This window comes from Otolemur garnettii, unplaced genomic scaffold (assembly GCF_000181295.1).
Source record: "Otolemur garnettii isolate 467f Iridium unplaced genomic scaffold, OtoGar3 scaffold00010, whole genome shotgun sequence".
NCBI classification, from domain to species: domain Eukaryota; kingdom Metazoa; phylum Chordata; class Mammalia; order Primates; family Galagidae; genus Otolemur; species Otolemur garnettii.
The window spans coordinates 23,393,878-23,413,499 of record NW_003852405.1 but is presented as its reverse complement, the minus strand read 5'-3'; the positions used below and the strand labels follow the sequence as shown (position 1 = coordinate 23,413,499).

The 19,622-nt window shown below is 41.1% G+C and overlaps 1 protein-coding gene across 1 annotated transcript in view; it reads right to left on the bottom strand.

The window, feature by feature from the left end:
• LOC100956247 (uricase) overlaps positions 1–19,449 on the bottom strand; it is a 36,911-nt gene extending 17,462 nt beyond the window's left edge. Inside the window, exons 1-4 of the mRNA XM_012801722.2 lie at positions 19,369–19,449; positions 7,127–7,345; positions 3,479–3,595; positions 3,294–3,372 (exon numbers count right to left, since the gene is read on the bottom strand). Coding sequence (XP_012657176.1) covers positions 3,294–3,372; positions 3,479–3,595; positions 7,127–7,345; positions 19,369–19,395 — 442 coding nt within the window. The 5' untranslated portion in view covers positions 19,396–19,449. The remainder of the gene's footprint in view (positions 1–3,293; positions 3,373–3,478; positions 3,596–7,126; positions 7,346–19,368) is intronic.
• Positions 19,450–19,622: the final 173 nt, after the last annotated feature.

Genomic DNA, 19,622 nt, shown 5'->3' with positions numbered 1-19,622 from the left:
CTCCCCCTGCCCCTCAGTCTCCCCCTGCCCCTCAGGCTCCCCCTGCCCCTCAGGCTCCCCCTGCCCTCAGTCTCCCCATCGCTGCTTCTCCGGCCTTGGTTCCAGCCCAGCACTTCTTCCTCTCTGCAACACGTCTCCAAACGCCTCACTACTGCCTGTGTCTTCAGCCTGTTCACCATCCCTTGCTCACAATCAAAGAACAAGATACGTACACTCACACAGTCACAGTCACCTGACCATTCAAGACCTCCCCTGATTCTTTGTCATCGTTCTAAACAACGATGGCTGTTACTTAAGGACTGCTTTCTGTGGTGCCAGGTACTGTGCTAAATGCTTGATAAAATCAATTTAATATTTACCCCTCTATTTCTGTGGACAATGGTCCAGGTGGGCCCTGGTATCTTCATTTTACAAATAAAAACTCACTAATGTAGCAGAAGTCGCTCACCCCCAGTCACAAAGTTGCAGATGCAGTTCATTCTGACCCCATGGCCCCTGGGCCTAACCAGAACTGCCTCCAAGTTATACTCAACTTGCTACCACGTCACACAGGCCCTTCAGAATCCAGCCCAAACCAACGTCTGCATCTTCATGTCCATTTCTTTCTTTCTTTTTTTCCTGCAGTTTTGTCTGGGGCCAGGCTTGAACCCGCCACCCCCGGTACATGGGGCCGGTGCCCTACTCCTTGAGCCACAGGTGCCGCCCTTCGTTTCCATTTCTTACATTCTAGACCTCAGACCCACTGAACCTGTTACCCTTCCTCACATGCTCCGCCCTCCTAACAGCAAGTAAACTGCTCGCCCCATCGGGCACTCAGCTCGAAGCAGGTGCTCAGAATATTCTGCTTTCCCTCTTCCCTCCTTCCTGAACCTCACTCACATGTATCCCGCCTCTTCCGCCCGTAACTCCCGTCTCCCTTCTATGCCAGCATGCTCTGAGTCAGTTTTTAAAAATTGATTGAAATATTTCCTCCTCCCCTGTCAAGCTTCCCTGGGAAGAGTTAGGGTTTTGCACCGATCTATTCCTTTAGATAGATGAATAGATTCCCTATGACTTTAACTCCCTTTTGCCCTCGTATTGCAATAAATCTGTTTATAGGTCTATGTCCTGTTATTCATCTACTGTAAACTCACTGGGGTCAGAGAATATCTTAGTCCTCTCTTTATCTATAGCCCCTTTCAAATATATATATAAATCCTCAAAATCCAATTGCTGAACGAGTAGTATATGAATGAGAGTCATATGAATGAGGGTCACTTTTCATAAGTACTCTCTTTTTTTTTATTAGCTTTCTTGAAGTCTAATTCTAGCCCCTGCTATTATTTTACATAATTGAAAGTGGAATGAAGAATATTCTAAGTATTCCTAAAGTCACTAAGAAATAGTTTAAAGCTGTACTAATCAACACAGCGGCTATCGAGCCCTTGGAATATGCCTCCAAGGGTGCCGTACGTAGTGTATTTACTACATTTCTGCCACCTTTGGCTATGTGGTTCCTAGAGGTCTTCTCAGATGTGCTGTACATATAGAATAAAGGATTTCAAAATTTTAATTCTGTAAAAAAAAGTAAGATATTTCATTAAGAATTTTTTATATTTCCACATACTAAAATATTTAGTACTATATTTATATAATATAATATATACTAATTTATACTAAGATTTTTTATATTTCCACATACTAAAATATTTAGTACTATGTTTATACTAATATATTTAGAATATATAATATTGTAAATAGCCTATATTATTAACGCTCATCCCCCTTGTCTCTTTTGGCTTTTCTAATGTGACAACTAGAACATTTTAAAATTAAATACATGGCTGGTGTCCTATTTCAGTTGGAAAGCGCTGGTTTAGAGTTTCTGCTTTTATGAAGGTAGGTTCATAAAAGGTGGTTCTGGGAGGAAAGGGCCGGGCAACTTTTCTTTCCCTCTCCTAAGCCACATAACTGAGGCAAGAAAGAAGGAAGGAAGGGAGGGAGAGAGAAAAGGGAAGAAAGAAAAGAAGTTAGTTTCAATTTAACTAACAAACAGCTCAGAGAATTTATATGCATCACTTGACCATACGCCTGGAGAATGAAAATCACCTTTCAACTTAATACAATCACTATCTATTATCTTTTATCTAACAATACTTTTTTATTTCAGATTAATATAGGGGTAAAACGATTAGGTTGCAATGTTTGCGTTCGTTAGGTAAGATCCCTAGTGTAGTTGTTATAAGAGTAATTTTATAACTATTAATCAGACACTGATAAGGGCCTAGCTGCGTCTAGACGTTGACACAGATGGGGACCTATAGTAAATAATAACTGATATGCGAGAACTTTGTAAGGAGGACGTTACCCAGTAGAACTCAGAGGAGGAAGACTTTATATTTTATGAACCTGATAATATGTCTGCCCTTTATCAGATGCCACCCCAAATTCTTACTGAGGAGATTTAGAAAAGAAAGAAAGAAGAGATAAAGTAAGAACAGAGAAAGGAAAATGAAGGGGAGAGAAGGAAAGGAAATTAGAAAAAGAAAAAAGTTTGCCCCCACACTCTGATTTTATAATGATCATTGGAGCTTATTTCTTATTAGGAGAGAGGCATTTCTACCATCTTCGGTGCCATGATTCTTAGAGGCCTTCTGGTATAACTCTCAGCCAATTATTGAGCGCAGCTCTGACAACTCAGCAGGTCCACTGAATACAAGCTTTGGAAATTTCATTGTTTGCTGAATTAAATTATAGGTATTAATAAGATCTATATTGCAACTATAGGCCATGGTTAATTTTTAGATTTCTTGGTAAATGGAATTGTATAATTGTCACTGCTATTTTAAGTGATATTCACTTTTAAATAATTCCAATAATATTAATGGTTTTATTGTACAAATAGAATTTTAGGGAAAACTTGATTATTATTTAGTAAATATATCCTATAAAGGTTCCTATAATGGCCACATGGCATGATACAAAAATATAAGTCAGAAAATTCAGAGATATGAGTTCTTGTCACCCTGGGCCTTTTTTATTGTGCCTCACCTCAAAATCTGGTAATATACACAATCTACCCCACTCAACCCCCAGATTTTGTTGCCAAATGGAAAAATGTCATTTTTATATTTTCAAGGTAAAAAGTAGGTAATTCTTTTATGCAATCCAAAGTCACCGTGTTCATTCCCATCTCCGATTTAATTCTCTGTAGTTTTCCCCCATGTTAATAAATAGAGTTGTATAGAAGACATTTAAAAAAAAAATCCTGAAGTCACTACTGCAGAACCAAAGCATGAAAAATAGTTTCTTACCATTCCTCATCTGTTCAACGTCACAGAAGTGCGTTCCAGTGGAAGTGTGTATGAACGCGTGGACATGCTTAACTCCGTTCTAAAAATTAGGGAGAGGGGGGAGGAAATGTTTCCAGTAAAATTTCAGCGCATGCCATAAAGCCAGTTTCTTTAATTAAGCTGGGAGCACAAATAAGTAAGCTGACCTTTTCAAAACGCTTCCAAGGGACTTCTTCCACGTGAACTTGAGCTCGGATGACATGGTTAAAAGAGGAAAGGAAATGCTCACAGATGGTCACGGCAAAGGCTTCTATGCTTTTGATCTGTTAACACACACAAGACGAAAAACAATGCTAGCTATTAGAAATAAAATTTCAAAATAATTGTCAAACACTGTTAAATACACTTCTGTGAGGCCACTGTTCTGGACTGGGCTCCTGCCCTAAACCCTCACATACCAGACCAGGCCAAAGTGGAGTCGCTCATGGTCCACACCACATAATCAAGTTGAAACTTTAAGGAAGCAGATGGATTCCAAAACCGACCAGTTCTTCCTGAAAACAAAAGCTGCTTATGATCCTAATTACAGTTACCATGGTAAATTTGTCCAGTTAAGATTCTTTGCCTAAGAGACTTGCATGAGATCAGAGCCACAAAGAGAAAACAAAGAGGTCAAGAAAGGGCGGCCCCTGTGGCTCAGTGAGTAGGGCACCAGCTCCAGATACTGGAGGTGGCAGGTTCAAACCTGGCCCCAGCTAAAAACTGCAAAAAAAAAAAAAAAAGGGCCAGGTGTGGTTGGCTCATCGCTGTAATCCCAGCACTCTGGAAGGCCGAGGCGGGTGGATTGCCTGAGATCAGGAGTTTGAGACCAGCCTGAGCCAGAGCAAGCCCTCATCTCTAAAAGTAGCCGGTGTTATGGTGGGCGCCTATAGTCCCAGCTCCTTGGGAGGCTACAGCAAAAGAATCACTTGAGCTCAAGAGTTCGTAGTTGCTGTGAGCTATGATGCCACAGCACTCTACCAAGGGCAACAAAGTGAGATTCTGTCTGGGAAAAAAAGGAGAAAAGCAGCAAACTTTTCTGCAATCCTATTTCCAGACAGAAAGCAGAAAAGGAAACTTTTTAAATGTCTGAGTCCACATTATAATGAAGTCCCCACTCTTTTAACACCTACAAAAAAGTAACTTAAAGTAACCCAACATTGACCAATCCATTTTTTTCTATTTTTTTATTTCCTTGTTCCCACCTTATAAAATCCCCTGTTGCGTCACTGGCCTCATTCTGCATTAGGTAGACTGGAGGCTTCCCCGAATAGTACATAAAAGCCAATTAAATGTATAACAGAGTTTGTTGTAATTTTGTCTGTTGACAGAAAGGACTCATGGAGCTCTCTTTCCAGACCAATTGCTTCTTAGAATGACAGACCCATGGAATTGGAAAGAATCTCAAGGCATGAAGGTCCCCATTCCTCACTAGATCTCCTAAGTGAAGTGAATAACCGCCATCGCCGGTGAGACCCTCTTGTCTTTCAAAGAAACCCATTTGCAGGAGGGGATGTGTCAGTGGCTGAACAAAAAACAACTTAATGTTCAGATTTTCCTGACTCTGCCTCTGTCATCGCCTGTACCGACAGCCACCTTCATGCTCTGGACTCGTTAAGAGGTTTGCACATGGGCCTCTCCATTTCCCAGGAAAAACTATTAATTAAGGGCTGCCCCCCCTTCTGTTGGTCATTTGAAGCTCTCCACCCCCATAAAGAACCTCCCCACTTGCCACAAAAACTCTCCATATTACTCTCTGGGCAATATTTTATAGTCCTAGCACAGTGTACCAATTATTAAAGCTTTTGCCCATAACTAAGATGGACTATTGATATACTTTTCCCCAGCACAGTTCTGTTTATACCTATCCTCCCAGAATAATTATTAATAACATTAATATTATTTTACTTCAAAAATGTTATGATTTAGATAAGAAATGATATGGTCACTCTAACTATAATGAATGATTCTAAGTTGTTTTTAAAGATGGGTCCATCCTTCAATTTTCTTTTCTTTTCTTTCTTTCTTTTTTTTTAAGAGACAGAGTCTTACTTTATCGCCCTTGGTAGAGTGCTGTGGCATCACAGCTCACAGTAACCTCCAACTCCTGGGCTTAGGCGATTCTCTTGCCTCAGCCTCCAGAGTAGCTGGGACTAAGGTGCCCACCACGACACTTGGCTATCTTTTTGTTGCAATTTAGCCGGGACTGGGCTCGAACCTGCCACCCTCGGTACTTGGGGCCAGTTCCCTACCCACTGAGGCACAGGTGCTGCCCCCTTTTTTTTTGAGACAGAGTCTCATTCTGTTGCCCAGAGTGACCATGAGTTGCCTAGAGTGCCGTGGCTTCCTCATTGCTCCAGAAACCTCAAATTCTTGGGCTCAGATACCTGGCTAATTTATCTATTTTTACTAGAGATGGGAATGTTCTTTTGCTCAGCCTGGTCTCAAACTCCTGAGCTCAAGAGATCCTCCATCCTTGGCCTCCCAGAGTGCTAGGATTATCGGTGTGAGCCACAGTGCCTGACTCATCCTTCCCTTTTCTACAATCTCTCATAAAGTATAGGAAATATAATCATCAGAGGTACTTGGCCCTCTTCCATATCATAATATAGACCTATTTTCTATTAATAATTTTTTGAAGGAAACAAATGATTCCTTTTTACATAGCACTGTATATGTTTGCTGGGCCATTCTGATTAGCAAGAGAAAAAGATTCAAGATGGAAATAGTGTTTGCAGAATTTATATTACAATTAGTTTTTTCATATAATGCATGTGTGTATGGATTTTGTGCAAAAACATGAGAAAAGAAGCTTTCCAGTCTATATTTCTTGTCTTTTTAAGATTTCTCAGCAAGTAAAAATTATCTTGAACTGTCCAGAAATCTGCTAGTGGTCCCTCACACTTAATGAAACCAGAGGGGGACACTCAATTAGATTTAAGTTCCTCTTGAAAATGCTATTAAATGCCTTTAACTGCCATATATGGATAGGAAATGGTAATAGAGTCTAAAAGGTTAGGAAGGCATTAACAATTGAAAAAATAAATTTTAACAGTAAGAAAAATGTATCTTATATGCAAGACTTTGAGGCCAGTACAGTGGCTCACGCCTATAATCCTAGCACTCTGGAAGGCCTAATTGGGGGGGATCACCTGAGCTCAGGGTTCAAGACCAGCCTGAGCTAGAGCAAGACTCCATCTCTAAAAATAGCCATGTGTCGTGGTGGGTGCTTGTAGTCCCACCTTCTCAGGAGGCTGAGGCAAGAGGATCACTTGAACCTAGAGTTTGAGGCTGCTGTGAGCAATGACACCATAGCACTCTACCAAGGGTGATAAAGTGAGACTCTAGTCTCAAAAAAGAAAAAAGAAAGAAAGACTTAGTCCTATAGTAACAACAGGAAGAGAAATGGTATATTCTTTTGCAAATGCACACCATTCTATTATAAATGAAAAAATAAGTGATATGCCTCAAAGGAAAGCACAATGAAATCATCTCAGGAGCTTGGTTTGCCTATGATCCTAATTACAGATAACATGGTAAATTGATCCAATAAGATTCTCTGCCTAAAAAATTATAGTGAGATCAGACCCAAAAAGAAAAAACAAAGAGGTAAGTTTAAAAAAACAACAACAACAAAAATAAAACAAAGCGAACTTTTTGCAATCCTAAAAATCTTAGGATACAAAAGGAAACTTTTAAAATGAATTAAATGTGAAAATAGGCTAAAAGGTAAAGGGAATCTGCAATAACCCCCATGCTATCTTGCAGCAAACTCAACATAGAGGCAGCATCTGAGAAGAATGAAGGACACATACCCCCTTGAACTTGGCCAAGACATGAACTGTGTTCTTGATAGTGTCTGTAGGGATGATGTCTGAATTGTCTCCATGCAAGTAATCTTTTTTGGAACTCAGAGTAAGCTGCACTGAAGTTGCCACCTCTTTGATGCTGTGATATTTTCCATCTCGCTGAATATGGAGAACTTTGACCATATCCTTCCCATAGCCGGTTTGGACAAACTCCACTTCATCATCCTGCAATGAAAACATAGACATCTTATTGAAGAAGGCTAAAGGAAAGCAAAAACGTCATGTAAATTTCTCTAAGCTTTAATTTTGTTATACAATTCTACAAGGTGAGAGTCCGAGTGTTTATGTAAACTGTATCACATTCCACCTTTGAAGAGCACTGAGAACTTGTACAGAAAAAAGTGACTCCCCAAAAGTGAACAAAAATAGATATATCAGGCTGCTTTCAATACAGACAGGTAGATGACTTTCTTAATAATAAATAAATTCTACTACTTCTGCTACTACTAATAGACTCTCTTAGGTCAAAATTTTGCTAACTTGCTCTATTTTATTATATCCCTGCTAAGCTCATCCTGTAGCAGCTTTTTACACTAATCATCCCATTTTACAGAAGGATAAACTGAGTTGCAAAGAGTTAAGTGACTTGCCTGAGTTCACCTTGCTGATAAAAGACACATCAGGCTTTGCGCTCAAGTCTATGGCCTCCAAAATGCAGGGTGGCCACTATGTAAACAGTTTTTCTTCTGTAAAATTTCTTGACATGTTGACTAGAAATAATCACATGTGCTCTTTAACAGAGAGAGTAATATTCTGAAGAAAAGTGCCCTATGGTCCGTAGAAACAATTTGAAAATTGCCTTTTCTGCTTGTTGCTGGGAATAAGAGTAATGAGTGACAGGGTCCAGATTACTTCAGAAGGGCAGAGCCAGAGCTATCTGGCTGCAAGGAGAGTTGTGTTTTTAGCGATGAGACACTTAATATTAAATAAAAGCCTAGTGATTGATTCACTACTACGCACATCTGAAGCTGGAGCAGATATATCCCTCTCCACTGGTAGAATCCACAGGCTTGTCTGGGTTTTATTGGTATTTGAGAGAAGAGGCAGGAAGGCCCATAAAACCTGTTTTACTTAGCATGGATCTTGAACACTAAAAAGATAATGAAAGAAGGTGATGAAAATAAAAAATAGATAAAAAGTAGCACACAGCAAGGGTCTGGTAGGAAGACAAAAAGCAACCTTAGTTGCTAATTGTACTTAGGATATTCAGATATACCAAGGCTGCCTAAAAATCTGTGCACAAAATCACCAGATTCGGGCGGCACCTGTGGTTCAGTGGGTAGGGTGCTGGCCCCATATACTGAGGGTGGCAGTTTCAAACCCGGCCCTAGCCAAACTGCAACAAAAAAATAGACAGCGTTTTGGTGGGCACCTATAGTCCCAGCTACCTGGGAGGCTGAGGCAAGAGAATCACCTAAGCCCAGAGTTGGAGGTTGCTGTGAGCTGTGATGCCACAGTACTCTACTAAGAGTGATAAAGTGAGACTCTGTCTCTACAAAAAAAAAATCACCAGATTCTCTGAGGGGAATTTAAAACTACTAGCCCACATCAGAAATCATCGGTATTCTTCAGTAAAGTGGGGAATGGGATGCTGGCCCGGGTCTGGTTGTGGTTACTGGGTGCTTAATAAGCATGTCATAAATGAACGGATGGTACCACCATCACTTCGACTTCTCAGGTAATGACACAAAATAGTTAATAAAAACACACACGTGATCTCAATCCAGGAAGCTCTCACCCAAGTCAAGAAGTTCCTCTGGGAAAGAGGGCAAGGAATTTACGCCCTGTGGGCACCACAGCTTGGAGATCACAGGCACAGCTGGCCCAGGAACAAAGGCTCGAGGACGGCAGGACTGGGTATAGAAGGAGCCAGTGAAGCAGCACGGGGTGTCCGCATTGCTAAGTAGCCAGAGCCCCCAGTGGCTCAGCCATCCCAGGCCAGAGGTCATGCGGAATGCCGGCAGGAGAGGTCAGCGCAGCTTTGAGTAAAGCTTGAGTAATCAAGTTGACTGAGCAATGAGTCAAAGGGCCCAACCAGTTGAGCCTCGAGTAAGAGGGAACAAGTCAGGTGTGGGACCCCTAACAGTTTCTCAGCAGGACTTGACAGAACAGGAAATGGCCTGGCCCAGAACTGGGGCTGCTGTCCTTTAGTTCTATAGTCAGAGAAATTGAAAGTAGGTGCCAGAATCCCAGTGTACGTAGGTCACTATGAAACTTTCGAGACAGTGTAATGGTCCATTATTTAATTTCCAAGAAACATAGTTGACAGGGTCCTTTTTGATTCACCTGTCCAAGTTGCAACTTGCTCGGCTTATGGGTGTGGTTTTTGTCTCTTGTGAGGGTTTTTGTTTCTTGACATTTGTGTATCTCAAAACTTTCGTAATGACCCACGTATACAATGCAGAGTGTGGTACAGAGAAATACGTCAAGGAAAACTGTGAAATACGAATGTTGCTCTCTTCTGGAGAGGGAACAGGTGCTGGAATGCTGGGCTTTGGGCTCTGCAGCCAGGCAGCCCGGGTGGAATCTTTGTTCTGCCGCCTATTAAATCTCAATGCAGGCAAATGTCTCCATCTGTAAAATGGGAATAATGTAGCATCCAGCACTCAGAACTGATGTGACCACCACGTGAGAAAACATCATAAAGCACTTAGAACAATGCCTAGAAAACAGCAGGTGTTCAATTGATATTAGCTATAATTATCATTGATAAATAATAACTATATGTCAATTTTGGGATTAAGGATCTGTCCAGTTATCAAGAAATGCTTAGAGTGGAGTGGGTAAAATCAAAGGGCGGCTGCTCTGAGAAGGGCCCTTCTGCCTCTCCCTCCCCTGGCACATCGGCCTTATTTAAATTCTCACGATCTCTCCTAGCCACACTTTTGGTTGTCCTTCCTCACGCTTGTGTGGCTTGCGGAAACAAAGTGACAGAAGGAAACTCAATTTCCGAGAGTGATACTCTGGACAAAACATCAGCAGGCATAAATCTTCACCGGACTCTACAGAGGAAAAATACAGGTCTTCAAGTATAAAGGGATAGAGAATAATTGCTTCTCCACAAGTGATGTTGGAGAGCGCTCACAGGGATTCTAAATGACGCTTGTGAATGTTCATTCTACAGTAAGATACTGCGTAGCCTTAATTCCAGACCACACTGTAAGTGATATAGGTCTAGGAGTTCTTAGCCTGGAATATGTTAACTTCTGGAAGCCCCAGTAGATGGATTTGAGGCAGAACTGTGTACCCTATGAAGTTGTAACTAAAACTTTATGTGTTTAGGGGGATGGATTTTACTGGGAAGAACATTCATAGAATTTCATCAGATTCCAAAAGGAAACGAAAGTTGAAAAGCCATCGTCTGTATGCCTGGGCTCCAAATTGTCATGGTCACTTTGGTTAAACTGACTCTGCTATGGCCTAACAATTAGCCACGAGATAATGAGAGGGAGATGCCCTAGTCCTCCTCAGTACAACCACCTGGACGTAAGGGAACGACATTGAAAGGTTAAGGCTCAAGGCTTTGACTTAAGGCTCAATCGAGGCTTTGACTGCCTGAGTTTGATTCTGGCTCCACCCCTTGCGGGCTGTACGGCCCCACGCAAGTTACTTAATCCTTTAGTTCCTTTCCCTTTTGATCTGTCATACACAATAATGATTGCACCTCTTATATTTCTTATAATGGTTGTGTGATGAAAAGTAAATGCTTAGAGCAGTAACCAGCACATAGTGTCAGTAAATGTTAGCTATCATTATTATCTGGCCTGCCAATTTCACCCAACGCATATCTGATACCAGTTCCATTGCTAAGTGATAGGGAGATAGCCTTGTTTTTCTTTTTGCTACAGAAGACAGGCTCCCGTATCAGTGTATATTGGTTTTTTGCTGTAGATGTGTGACTAATAAAACAAATGTCTGTTAATATTAATCATCTTGTAAATTAATCTTAGCTGCTTATACCCATTGAGGGCCAATCTTTATATAAATATTCTCCTCCACCCACATGCCATACTTTCTAGCTCTGAATATTTATCCATACTTTCTTTTAATAATAACATTCACATATTTGTACTTTCATATGCCAGATACCATATGACTTTCTCCATTTTCTAGAAAAAGACTTAGGCAGAAATAAATCTACCTATCTCCAACCTCACCGCCAGGCTCTAGTGATGTTAAGCCACCAGCCAACACTCTGTCCCTCTACCTAGAGTGCCCTCTCTCCAGGAAGCATCATGGCTCATCCTGCCTCCTCCATAAAGCTTTCACTGACACCCCCACCAGAAACTATTACCTCTTGCCTTTGAACTCCCAGTGCACTTTACTAGATGTTAAGGTCCCTTTCTTTCTTATTCTTCTTTTTTTTTTTTAGGTTTTCATATATTTTTTATTTCAAATTAATATGAGGGTACAAATGTTTAGGTTACGTGGTTCTCACTTGCAGAGTAAAGGTCCAGTTGTAAAAGCGCTCCTCCCCCGGGGGGGGGGGGGGGCGTGTTATACACCCTCACAATGTGCGCATTAGTGAGATCCCGCCTCCTGCCCTCCCTCCTTCTGCCAATCATCCTCCCCTCCCCTCCTCCTCCTCCTCCTCCCTCTGCCCCTCCCCCCCTCTAGACTACATTTGTGTTTTGCTGTTCATGTGAGCATGTAATTGTTTATATTTTGCTTTCATTGGTTTCTTCCTTATTCTTATTTGTGTACAGTCTCAGTGTTCTCAGCCCGTGTCTTAAGGCAAGATCAAGTCATCTGCACAGTCACCGCACACCACTTGACAGTGCTTTGAAAACTGTCATAAATTTTTTGTCCAAGGAACGAGCTCCCTTGTGTTGCAGATTATTTCACAAAATTTAGGTCATTTTTACTTAAGTAGGAAAAACTGTTTGCAGCACTAGGTCCCTCTTGTCAGTTCAGCTTCAGGCACGTATTTCCTGGTTACAGGATGAGGTCAACGATACAGGGAGACCCAGCCTACCCCAGTCTATATTTTCCTACAAGAACTCTTATCAGGAAAACATACAAGGTTTGTTGGTGTCACTTGGGAGCTCAAATTATTCCCAGAAAGTTAAAATACTTGTGATACTTTCCACAGGCCTTTACATTATTAAATATCCTCAGGAGTGGTAATATTTAACATTATTGATTTATCTAACATTTAATGTCACAGTTTTCAGCTATTTAAACCTCTAGCACACATTCATGTTTATTCATTTTGTATGCAAAATTTCATCTTTGTAGTGGCTTCCTTTAGCTTTACTTGTCTGTTCCTGATCCTAATAGGCCATACTTTAACCATCAAATACCTCTACTCTGCTGACAAAGGAAAATACTTCATTTAAGTTTATTCATTTATTTATTTTTTGAGACAGAGTCTTACTATGTCACCGGGTGGAGTGCTGTGGTGTCAAATCTCATAGCAACCTCAAACTCTTGGGTTCAAGCAATTGATTCTCTTGCCTCAGCCTTCCAAGTAGCTGGGACTACAGGTGCCCACCACAATGCCCAGCTATTGTTGTTGTTGTTGTTGCAGCGGTTGTCATTGCTGTTTTAGCTGGCCGGGGCCAGGTTCAAACCCACCAGCCCTGGTGCCCTAACCATGTGTAGGTGCCCTAACCCCTGAGCTATGGGCACCAAGCCCCATTTAAGGTATTTGTTGCTTTTAACCTTTGCTTTTTCAAATGCTGAAATATGAATTTTGATTTTGTACAAGTGTGTGTTCACCAAATGTTTGTTCATATATATAGATTTCAATTATCTATTGGAAAAGTATTAGGAAAGATAGGGAGAATGTTTGATACATTTAAATTTTAAAATAATTAGATTTTTCTCACCCATCTTAGAAGAGCTTCTCTACAAATGTCATCTCTACCCTCCATAACAGAGAGAAATGCAAAATGCTAGTGATTTTGGACTTATCACCTATGTGTAAATATCAATTCAGTTGCAGTGGGCCTTAATAGAAGAATTATTCATGGAGACAGCCCCCGTCTCTATCTTGGCAATGTGCTGGGGGAGTTCTTCCAATGCTTTGTCCAGGTTTCTCTTTTGCCTGCTATTAGGCATTCGTGAGCAAAAAAAAAAAAAAGAAACTTCAGAGAAAAATACTGAGCAAATAAAAGAAAAATGAGCATCCATTCCCATGAACAATTTTAGTATCACTTTGGTGGATTTTAACAAGACATAATAATGATAAGAACCGTAATGGTGAGGAATAATCTTCGAAGCAGCTGGTATTTTTTTTTTGGCTGCCTGGAATCTACGAAATGTTAGGCAGGAAAATATTGACACCCAGTAGAAAATGTCATGTTGCTTTAACTGGTAAAGTGGCTTGTTGCCGTCAAGGGGGAGGATTTGCGTTATGTTCAAAGGGTGGTTCTAAAGAGATTTGCCAAGTAGATGTTTCAAAAAACAATAAAACAACTCATCTCTATAATTAGGGTAGAAAGGGTAACTAACCTGTTAAGTAACAAAGACTCCATTTACAGGTGCTCAGTTTCTCCTGCCTATTACCAAGGAAGAGAAATTCATCACTAAATACCAGCAGAGATGCTAATTTGCTTGCCAGCATCTCCTACAGCACCAACAGCCTTCGGGCAGGGAAACTGGAACAAGGAGCTTCTGAGGTCGGGAGCAGAAAAGCCCCCAGTAAAGAATTGATGAAAATCTCCAGACGTGAGGCTGGAGTAAAATTTTACCCAAGTGCACACCTGGAGAGATGTCTGTTTCTTAATATATAAGTCTTGAAAATAAAAGTAATAGCAGCAACCATTTATCACAGGTTTGATATGTGTTTGGAGGTTTGCAAATATTATTTCCTCTAATCCTTTATAAGCCCTGGGGTGTAGGTATTATTATCCAAGTTTGACAGAGGAAGACACTAGGGTTAGGGAACCTGCCAAGGTCACACAGTAGGTGACAGAGGCAGGATGAGAGCCCAATCCACGTGCGCCTGATGACCATGCCCTTCCCACTACATCCCAATCCTTACACTCCCTTGGATGACTGAGCCCTCCATTCATTAGAGAGAGAAAAGAAGCCTTCAGTCTAATTCCCACAAAGCAAGGACCAGGCTGCTGCAGAAACTTGTATTTACATGCCATTTACCACTACTTACATTTCCACCCACTGGTACCTACATTTTCTTTTCTATTCCTCACAACCACCCTATGATTTGGCAGAGAGAATTCCTATTTAAGATGAACTAGCTCAGAGATGTTAAGTGAGCTGTCCAAAGTCACACAGCAGACAGGCAGATTGGTATAGTGCAAAGAGGTCTGCTGAGCCTGCGGAGATGCTATACCAGGTAGAACTTATCCCTCAACCAGAGCCACCTCTGCCCAAATCATCCTTTTGTCTAGCACTCATTTTTCTTAAACTGCAGATCATGAGCTTAGGTACATTCTGTGATTAAGGTGGGAATGTGTAAAGCTGTAAAGCAGGGAGAGAATCACAGGGTGGCTGCCCTTTGGAGCAGGAGGAAAGTTCAGCTTCCTGCCTTCAACAGCGGCGCATTCATCGGAGTTGAACATTGACTTTGGTCTGGGTGAAGGCCATCAAAAACACGAGTGATGTCGGCTTATTTGTGGTTATTCAAAACTATTATCACCAGAGTACTGATTTTAGTCTCTCTAGAAGGAAAAGGAAATAACTTTGTGATAGAAAAAAAGAAAAGAAGGCAAGACAGAAACAGCATTTAATGAGTGTCAGTTATGTGCCAGGATCTCCGGATCCTGAAATCTCGGTGGAAATCACGGTCCCACCTTTAGAAAGGAAAACTGAAGTGCAGAAGGTTAAATAACTGGATCAAAACTACACGGCTAGTGGGAGGCAGGGCCAGCGTGGAGCCCAGGGCTGCCTGGTTCTCTTCACTATACCCAGTCGCCCCCCTGACTTACAGACCTGTGATAAAACTCTTCCTAATGGGCTTCCACCCTGTACATATCCACTTTTGTTTATTTTTCTGATTAGATTTAACTTATTCTAAATTTCATGTAATCCCCAACTAGAAGTCTCTGGAAACTTTTTCATTCAGTCCATACATTGACTTTAGCTCCTTCTAGGTATGTCCTTCTAGGTGGCAAGCACTGTAACAGGTGCCGGAGATGCCACAGTGAGCAGGCAGACACCGTCCCACCCTCACAGAGATTATACACACTAGGACAGACTTATAAAGAACTAACTGGTTAGTATTTTATGATCTGCAGGCTCTAGGGTCTCTGTTGTATCTATTCAAGTCTGTCATTATGGCATAGAAGTAGCTATATAGAGGCTCGGTGCCCGTAGCACAGTGGTTATGGCACCAGCCACATACACTGAGACTGGTGGGTTCGAACCCACCCTGTTCAAGCAACAATGACAACTGCAACAATAACAACAATAACAAAATAGCTGGGCGTTGCAGCGGGGACCTGTAGTGGCAGCTATTTGGGAGGCTGAGGTAAGAAATTAGCTTAAGCTGAAGAATTTGAGGTTGCTGGGAGCTGTGACACCATGGCAATCTACAGAGGGCAATGTAGTGAGACTCCGTCTCCAAAAAAAAAAAAAAAAGTAGCTACATATAATACATAAATGAATGGGCATGGCTATATTCCAATAAAACTTTATTTACAAAAATAGGCAGTTTATTTTGTAAACTTAATTTACAAAAATAGGCAGTGGTCCACAAGAGTTTTCTGACCCCTACTTTCTAGAGGAAGACTCAGAAAAGTAACCAAGTAATTAGTGACACATTGTGAGAATTACTTTAAGTGAAAAACTACAATGAGTTCTTGGAATATATTGCAGGGCCACCTAAACCAGATTAGGAGAGCTCAAGGGTGGCTTCCTGGAAGAACTGGCCTTGGTTCTCAAAGCAGCCTGAGGGATAAGGCGTCATCAACCAAGTATAATTTTCTAGTCCTGTTCCACTTATTACACTTATGTGTTCCTATGATCACATTTCCCAGGAATTACTTTCTATTCCTCAAATACCTCCTGAAGTTATTTGCTTGTCTATTCCTTTCCATCAAAGTAATTCAAGCCCTCTCCCCTTCTTCCCATAACAAATACATCAACTTTTTCCTTCAGTGTGTCAACTTCTAGATCTCGCTAGGTCCATTAACAGTCTTGTAAAAGTGTCAACAAAAGTAAAGTTAAACTGTAACAGATAAATGCTATGGTATAAATCAAAATACTTCACAAAACTATTGAAAATAAATAAATAAAGCCAGCAGCTTGACTCCCAGGAGTCTTCACAGAATGACTGAAACTCATAGAAGCCAGGACAGACCAGGCCCTGGGGAAACCCAACTTTATCTCAATCTTGAAAAATTCTCACAAGAATATAAACTCACAGCCAAATTCAAACATACCGACAATAGCCAGGTATCATGAGAAAGAGCTTAGCAAAGTCTGATCTGCAACTCCATCAGATATTAGAATTAGATACATGCGGTGCCTGTAGCTCAGTGGGTAGGGTGCCGGCCACATACACCCAGGCTGGCAGGTTCAAACCCAGCCCGGGCCAGCTAAAATCATGACAACTGCAACAACAACAAAAAAATAGCCCAGGGTTGTGGTGGGTATCAGTGGTCTCAGGTACTTGGGAGACTGAGGCAAGGGAATCGCTTAAGCCCAAGAGTTTGAGGTTGCTGTGAGCTGTGATGCCACGGCACACTACCCAGGGCGACAGCTTGAGACTCTGTCTCAAACAAACAAAAAGAATTAGATACAAAATATAAATAATATATTTAATAATTTTACAAAACAAAGGAAACAATTCAGCACATAAGAAAGAAATGAGACCATACCAAAGATCGAGTACATTTGAAAAGAAAAACCAATTGAACGTAAATAAATGAATTAATAAGTAGATTAAGAAACAAATGAAACACAACTCAAAAAGAATTAAAACATACACAACTACAAATTGTCCATTTACAGTTGAATTGTTTTGAAAAATGAGACAAATGAGAAAAAAACAATTATTTCAAAGAGATAGATGAAGTAGCAAATTAATGCTGCCAAAGAGAGAATCAGAGAACTGTTAGAAAGATCCGAATTAATAATCAAGGATTAATGCAGATGCGAAAAAGAGCTCGAGTCCACGAAAGACATAAGATGGACTGGAGAGAGAGGATAGAGAGAATGTGGAGGAGGTATTCCTTGAAGAGCTCGAGACTGAGGTTTTCCAGAGTTATTAGGCGATTGAATGCGCAAATCTTCGACGCCCATTCAAAGAATTCTTATTTGTTCAATACATAGTACTTGGCCAAGTTATAATAAAGCCATCTTCCACTTTTTCTAGAGCAATGACATTTTCATAATACGGGGTTTCCATAAAGTTTGTGTGCAATTTACTACAGTAAACCATTTGAAATGGCACACCAACTTTATGTCCACCCTGTGTTATACTACTCAAGCTTCCAAAGCCAGTAATATTGTAAAAAACATTCTGTTTGCATTTTCCAGTTTGCATTTTCTTCCTCCACCAAATTCACTGGTTTCTTTTCAAATTACTTGCCGCATGTAGTAAAAACCAGGACACACTTTCATCCAGGCTTCTAGGTACTGTTGAAAGCACTGGAGACCCTCAATGTCTGCTCCAGTGTTAGACACAGTAGTGATTATGGAAGAAAGATTGTTGACTGATAATCAGCATGATCAGGTTGGCAATGACGGGAATTAAGATAATTTATTGACAATGACATCTCAAAGAAGCCAACCTAAGTTTGTCTTTCTAGACCTTGAAATAAGAGTGGATTTAGCGAACACCATCCCAATACAGATATCCCCAACCACCTTACAGGAAAAACTAAGGTCGTAGTAAGAATAATCTCAGTTAATATTTACTATGACTGGGCCCTGTGCTAACCACAGACTAAGAAGAGGAAAATGGAAATGATTTTATGTCTTATTCAAAAAAAGTCTTTGGTCACTGAAAACAAGTTGTTTGTACTCTAAAAGCATCAACTAATCCTGCTCCCGGGGTACGCAGCTGTTCCCACTGTAATACCAAAAAGTTTCACAGGATAAATAAATAGAATTTATTTTATTTTACCTTACCAGAGAAGAGTAAGCTTCATGGGATAGAATTTTTTACAAATTGACAAAAAGGTTAGGGTTGTTGAAATTCTTTTTTCTGAACAAAATAAAAACCTACATAAAACAAAATGATGGCCCGTGCAGGAACAGTAAGGAAAATGTTTCTTGGTTTAGCCAATTTTGTCTGCTCCCTGCAGACGGCTGCGAACCTACCAGATACAGGATAGTCTTCGCCTCATGACACTGGAGTTTCAAACTTTGGGGCACACAAGCATCAGTAATAAGCTTATTAAAAATAACAGTTCCTGTGCTCTGCTGGGAAGATTCTGGTTCAGCAGGTTTGTGATGATGCCCGGGATTCTGCTGTCTTACAGGTACCACAGCAACGTAGGAGAAGGGTCCAGCGTACCCCTCACAAAACTGTTTTAGGAGAAACAGCCACAGACCTTCCCTTTGCTACCAAACCTAAAAAGCCTAACCAACTCCAGCGCAAACACAGAAGTGATATGATTTACAAAGTCTGGGTGCGCTAACTCTGTGGCCCCCAACCCCAGGACCAAGGACCACGACTGCCAGGAAACCCGGCAGCACAGGCGAGTGCAGGCAAGCCAACAAGCTTCATCTGATTTTACAGCCGCTCCCCATCACTGGCATCACCAGCCTCAGCTCCGCCTCCTGCCGTGTCAGCTGTAGCATTAGACTCTCACAGTATCGAACCCTGTTGTCAGCACACACTTGGGGGATCTAGGCTGCACGCTCCTTATGAGAATTTAATGCCTGATGACCCGAGGGGGAGCTGAGGCAGTGGAGAGCGGCTGCAAATACAGATTCTCATTAGCAGAGAGATTGGCCCGCACAGAGACCATAATGAATCAATTGCTTACAGACTCATATCAAAACCACCCCCTCCCTGATCTGGGGAAAAATTGTCTTCCATGAAACCAGTCCCTGGTGCCAGAAAGGTTGGGGATCGCTGCTCTAAGTGACTCGGTTCTGGATCCATCACCAGAAGGACAGATTAGAGCCCTCATGATTTCCAGGCATGAGATTATACTACTATCTGTTATGGCAGCATCTTTAATAATTGATTCGAAAGCATTATGCACTAAAGAAATTCTCCTCGTATGTCTATCTACTTCCCTCCTCCAGAAAGAGAGCACGCTCACCTTTTTGTACTCGTTATAATGGGCCATTCTCTCTTGGCCTTCAACTTCAGATTCAGTTTCAAGAACAGAAAAGAATAGTTTGGGCAAAACAGATGTTGGAAACATTTTTTATTTAATCTGAAGAGTGGCTGATCAATATGTTTACCTGGTTGCACAGCAGCCAATTGGACACTGAGTCCTTTTTGAAGCATCACATTGAGTGGCTAAAACCAGGGAGGTGGAGATGTGTCAACAACTTTGGTTAAAAAAAAAAA